The sequence below is a fragment of the Drosophila albomicans genome, chromosome 2R (genome assembly GCF_009650485.2).
Source record: "Drosophila albomicans strain 15112-1751.03 chromosome 2R, ASM965048v2, whole genome shotgun sequence".
Classification (NCBI taxonomy): domain Eukaryota; kingdom Metazoa; phylum Arthropoda; class Insecta; order Diptera; family Drosophilidae; genus Drosophila; species Drosophila albomicans.
The window spans coordinates 32,168,144-32,174,143 of NC_047631.2; the positions used below are offsets into that span (position 1 = coordinate 32,168,144).

A 6,000-nucleotide genomic window follows, 5' to 3' on the forward strand; every position below is an offset into this window, starting at 1 on the left:
CTTTCTAGAAGCTACTCCTCATTTTCTCTTTATGTATTCCTTCTTACTTTTTCGCTCTTTACATTAATAATTTCATTCTGTTCCTCTGATCTCGATCCTCCTTATTTTGATCCTCTGACGATGCTTCACTTTCTTTTCTTCCTTACTTGCTTTTTTTCCTTACCAATTCATATTTTACTTCTTCATCTCCTTGCTTCACTTTCCTTACTTCCTTCTTTCCTTACTAATTCATCTTTTACTCAACTCAGCTCAACTTCTTAGCTTCAACCTTCTCATTTTCATCCTCCACTTTTGGCGCTTTTCTTCTTGTTTAATTCTTCGCTGCTTTTCATGTATCACTTTCAACTTCTCTTCTAGCTTCTCTCATTGAATTAAGTTCACCTTCTTCTTTAATTATTGGCTGCTTTTCTCGAATCGTTCTCAACTTCTTTTCTCTTCTAGCTTCTCACATTCAATTCCCTTCACATTCTTATTTAATTCTTAGCTGTTTTATCGAGTCGTCTTCAACTTCTCTTCTAGCTTCTCTTATTCATTTCCCTTCTCCCTCTTCTCCTATTCCTTCTGCTCCTTGAACATCTTGCCACTCATACCACAACCTCTATAATCTCCGGTTCGTCCTCGTCGTCGGTGCCCCAGCCTGCGTGCGGATTGTTGTCGTCTAGTCAGTGGACAAGCCTCTCCTGCTATAGCATCACCTGCTTCAGTTCTGGCAGCTCCTTGGCGAGCATCTTCTGCGCTGCCTCGTGATCCAGGCCATCGATGCTGCACGCCACCAAATCCCGCAGATTGCGCGCCTCCTTGGCGATGTGCTGGAATGCGCGAAGCGTCAACAACGAACAATTGCTTATGTTGAGAATTCGCAGACGCTTTAGATTGCTGACAGCCAGATGCACAGCTTCATCATCGAGCAACGAGCAGCTGGCCAAGGAAATCATTTGCAATGCAGGACAATTGACGCTGACTGCAGCAATTCCTTTCGTCTCCAGCCGATTGCAATAATCTAGAGTGAGGCTGAGCATCTCGGGCATTTGCAGAGCCTTCTTCAGCATGCGATCCGTGATGTTGCGACAACCGCGAATGCTCAACTTCCGCAAGCCACGAAGTCTAGAAATGGGATACGGTTGCTTGCCAAAGCCAATGAAGCCATTGTCGGTGATCTTGACGCAATAATCAATTCGCAGCACACGCAGCAGCGTTTGATGTTGGAAGATGGTGGCCAAAGTTTGATCGGTGGTTGCCTGTCGACAGTTGTCCAGGCTAAGCTTGCGCAAATTGGGCAACCGCTTGAGCATGGTGCACATGGAAGCCTCGTCGATGAAGCACACATCCTCCAGATACAGTTCCTGAAGCATATAATTCGTTTGCGACGTCAATCCTTCCACCAATCCCCGTCCAGTCAGCGCACGACAATAAGCCATAGTCAACGATTGCAGGCAGCCGCTGAGTTGCCTCAAAGCTTGAACGCAACGCACGTCGAGTTGCACGCAGAACATGAGATCGAGGGAACGAAGAGTATTGTGCCATTTGCTGGCCACACGCAAAAGCATTTCGTTGGTCAGCGAGAGCATGCCAGTGAGATCGAGTTGCTGCAACTGCGCCGTCTCTGGAATGGAATCGAGTATATCATCGAGCAGCACCAGGTGACAATTGCCCGAAAGCTTTAACGTGCGCAGTCGATTCATCTGCTCAAAGGCGAGGCACCAATCGGTGGTATCTATGCCCGGCGAGCAGCTGAAGAAGATGTCAACGCACTCCAAGGTGGCAGCATGATCGTACAACACTTGCAGCAAAGCGCTCTCGTTATTCCGTCGATACTCGAACTGCAGATGACGCAGTCGCACTTTGTTCTCCATGCGACGCAGCTGCATCAGCATCAGCAGCTTGAGCGAAGAGTCGAGACTAACGCCATCACATTCGAAGCCATTGAGATGCAAGAACTGCTTCATATTGATGCCATCGATGCTGACACTCGTGTCCTCCAAGAAACTCGTTGTGGCAATGCGAAGTATTTTCAGGTTGGGCAACTTTCCATCCATATTGCGAAAAACCGGCGAATGTCGCACTTGCATGTCCTTCACCTCTGGTCCCACCATGCGAAGGAATTGCTCCAAGTCTTTACTCTGACTCAAGTTGCGCAACTCGAGATACTCGAAACTCAGATAGGAAATTCCGCGCTCCACATGCGACTTCATTTCCTTCAGATTCTCTTTCGTTACAATCACTTTCGCTTTGTTGAGAAAGTAACGACGATTGACCAAATCGCGACAGCGCCAAGAAACCAAACGCAACTGCTGCAGATCCAAGTAGGATAAGTAAGACATGATCTCGATCCACAGATCATTCGGCAACTGTTCGATGTGTGTGCCAGTCACTTCGGTTTCCCCTTCGCCCGCAGCTGCAGCTGTCGACGCCATCTCAAGCTCCCCTTTTGAAGCCTGCAATTAAAGAAAACTATTTAGTTGATGTGGCAGGGAACTAGAATGATGTGATAACAAACTATTTGCGATCCCTGAGATCTCTTGGGGGAAATGGAAGATGGGACGTGTGCTGACGTTCTACTAACTTATGCAAAACCACAAGGTTGATTTAAAGGAAAGGGTAGTTTAAGGCAATTTAACAGGTCACTGTTTGTCAGCTTCTCATGCTGTAAATCTGGGTATAAGAAATGAAACGAGTCGGGAGTTAAGGAAACACTTGAGCATCTTCTCCATCTTTTCTCTATTTAGCGTTACCCGACTCCGGCTGAAATACCTTAAATCGCTGTGTCTAAACGATATTCGTGACGTTTCACAGCTACCTCCTAGGATGCTCATGACTTTAGCCAAAGATGCATCCATCCTGTGCGGCTTCTGAGAGGAAGCCAACATATACCGGTATAGCTACGCACCTTTATTGGCTTTATTGTCGGTTATACCTAAACCCAAACCTAGCCTATTTGAGCCAATCCCATAAAAAGCTGAGACACTTATAAATTGCCTTTTTGCCATTAAAAATTAAATCGTATCAAGACAAGTTATTGATTAGGTGTCAACCGAGCTGCAATGATTGCATTTCAAATCAACTGCACTTGTCGTTTTAGACACACATTTAGACAGTTTCCCTCTGCCTCTTGCTCCCTTCCCTAGACAACCGCCCTCAAACATATGTATTTATGTGTGTGCGGTCTAAAATTAGACACCGAGACACAGCTGCCACAGTTCAGGGAATTCGGTTGCCAGGCAGCAGCATTAATAGAGTCCGGAATTTCCTGCAACTACCACGCAATACGAAGTGAGTGGAGTGCTCTAAAATGCAATTTAACCCACGCAACTCCCACTCGAGTGGGTGCACTTAGTAATTCATCCTGCCAGACGTGTTAGAGAGCTGCCCACATAAAACCCACTTAGCTATTAAGCCATAGGGAGCTCTTCAAACAGAATTAGAATATGTAAGTATGTAGAGTCATACTTATTTACAGAAAACTTTTCATGGAAGGAACTCTTAATGAGAAGTGTAATTGAAAAAATTATATTATTCGTTATTCAGAAACAGTTTTACTTCATGGAAGGAAAAACTCTTTATGAGAAGTGTAATTAAGGAAAAATATATTCTTCGTTATTCAAAAATAGTTTCACTTTGTAGAGGTCTGCTTATGAAATTTCATAAAAGTGTGAAAGAGAAGCACCTGTCTTTTAAAATCAGGGAAATACCGAATACTGAATAGTTTTTATTGAATTGTTATTTATTTATATGAAATGAAGTGATCTATTAAAATCAGAAATAATGTCAAATACTTCCTAATGAAGTTTAATACACTTGATGTAAGTTTGATAAAGAATTTTCGTTTGAATGTTGTGAAATGCACTATTAAAAGCTAAACTAATATTGAATACTCTTCAATAAAGTTTAGGACTATTTATAAAAATTGGAACATAAAATACTAAAATAAGTTTCATAGAAGAAATTAAAGTTTGCTTATATAATTCAATAAAAATTAATAATGTGAAATACTAAACACAAATCTAAGTGAAATATCCAATATCTTCAATAGAGTTGAATACACTTTAACATAAAATCAGCTTTAGTTTGTATAACTTTGCTATTCAAATTTAATAAAATTCGAAGAAAATACCGAAAATATTTCCTTCAGTATCAAATATTGTAAACTAATAGTATAGAATTTAATGTTGTCTCAGATTGTTCTTAAATTATATAAGATATCTTTTATTATAGCAAATTGATTGCAGAGCCAAAGTATTTCAGCCAACTCAAGGAGGTTCAGTTAAAGAAAATGTTGTCAGGTAGCTATTACCTGATATCATTCGTCCTACACAAAACACTATTGGTTAATGGCCAATTAATGTTAGGGTGTTTTCGACCACTGAGCACCGCAAAAGGGTTAAATGTCAGGCGGCTGCCGCTGTTACCCGAAATACAGGTGATAAAAAGCTGCAGCACTTGGGCAGCAATGCAAACGACGGCAACGCTCACGCAGACGCCGAGTCAGGTTTTGTTTACTACTCTGCACTCTTACACGTAGAACACATATTCATGCACTTTGACCCGCACAACACCCACACAGATGCAATGTTAGATGAGAGCTCGCTCGCTCACATGTAGTTGTTGATTGCCATCAGACCGTGTCAATGAGATTTTCACTTACCTGGGACTCGATGCTCCTGTCAAAGAATACGATTCTGCCCCGGTCGATCCGTACAATTCCGTTTGTCGTTAAATTATTTCCCATGCAGACAATCAAACGCGTCTCATTTGTCGATTAATGCATGAATTTCGTTTATCTAATTTGCAGCACCCTCAAAATGCGCACTTTTCGTCCGCTTTTCCGCACAATTTCCTCCGATTTATTGCGCGTTATTAACTCGCTCGATAACGTTTCTTGAATTTCACAAATATTTGTTTGGTTTTCAGTTATGATTTAATTCTAATTCGACAGCAACCTGCTCGCAGCTCGAGTTTCAATTTCCAAATAACAATGACACGGCCACGCACAGGGCACCAGACAGCAGCAACACACAACACACAGCTAACACAGCTGTGTATCTAATAATGAAAATCAAACTGTCAGATACATTTGTGCAACTCCTCAGATAAATGCTTCCCTAGCAACGCATGCTCTCTTCTCTCTCTGTCACTCATGCGTTTCTTACGCTCTCGAAACGCGCGCTCTCTCGCCCGTTGCGCTCTCTCCCTCGCCCTATCCCGCTCTCGCTCGTACACACACAATACGCGCTCTCTCGCTTTGTTTATGTTTTGTTGTTGGCTTGACCCACTTCCCAAATTCTGTTGCCGGCAGTGACCTTAACGTTGTTGTTGCTGCGTTGCGTAGGAAGTGCTCACGGTGCAAACCTTTTGCAGCCCTCGTTCAATGCGTGAAGGGCTGGCAAACATCAAATACAACTGCGTAAATGCGTTTGTGAGTGTGTATGTTCGCATTCGTTTTGATGTGGCAATGAATTCGATTATGTTACGCACAATTAGTTGAGTAAAAGCTGCCTTATCTTTGTTGCCATTGCCGAAATACGCCATAAATTGTTAAGATATTGCTTCTCATTTGAAATCACAAAGTAAACAGTGTACTTCAACTATGATTACACATTCGTCAATTGTAATTGACTGAATATGTATGTATATATATTTATATCACACTCACTTTATTTGTTGCTATATTTATTTCCATTCAGCTGAATTAATTATTTCACAAATGTTTGCTTTTTGATGGCGCATTTTCGTTAGACTGCTCTGCAAGTAACGGTTAATGTGCTAGAGGTGGTTGAAAATCGATTGCACATATCGATAACATACAATCAAGTTGCAGAGGGTTGCCAGATTGTTCGAATCAGCAGTTGCGTTGCTAACATTAAGGGCATGCCGCTAATCTTTTGAATTTGATTGCCTGAAATTTGAAGTAACTAAAAGGGAGTCACCGTATTATTGTAATAAAACACATTTCAATTTTGCAGTTCCGTTCAGCCATGCATTTATTAAAGATATGTACTCGAA

The 6,000-nt window shown here is 42.0% G+C and overlaps 1 protein-coding gene across 1 annotated transcript; it reads right to left on the reverse strand.

The window, feature by feature from the left end:
* Positions 1-465: 465 nt before the first annotated feature.
* Positions 466-4,999, reverse strand: LOC117575674 (dynein regulatory complex subunit 6). The gene is made up of 2 exons (XM_034259962.2): positions 4,643-4,999; positions 466-2,435 (listed from the first exon to the last, which is right to left on the reverse strand). Exons 1-2 carry the CDS (start codon positions 4,724-4,726, stop codon positions 684-686), a joined length of 1,836 nt encoding a protein of 611 aa, XP_034115853.1. The 5' UTR covers positions 4,727-4,999; the 3' UTR covers positions 466-683.
* Positions 5,000-6,000: the final 1,001 nt, after the last annotated feature.

Excerpts from the sequence above, each read along its gene's own strand:
- LOC117575674 (XM_034259962.2), bottom strand. The coding sequence starts at position 4,726 with ATGGGAAATAATTTAACGACAAACGGAATTGTACGGATCGACCGGGGC. Across the intron at positions 2,436-4,642 it reads ACAGGAGCATCGAGTCCCAG|GCTTCAAAAGGGGAGCTTGA; the intron begins GTAAGTGAAAAT and ends CTTTAATTGCAG.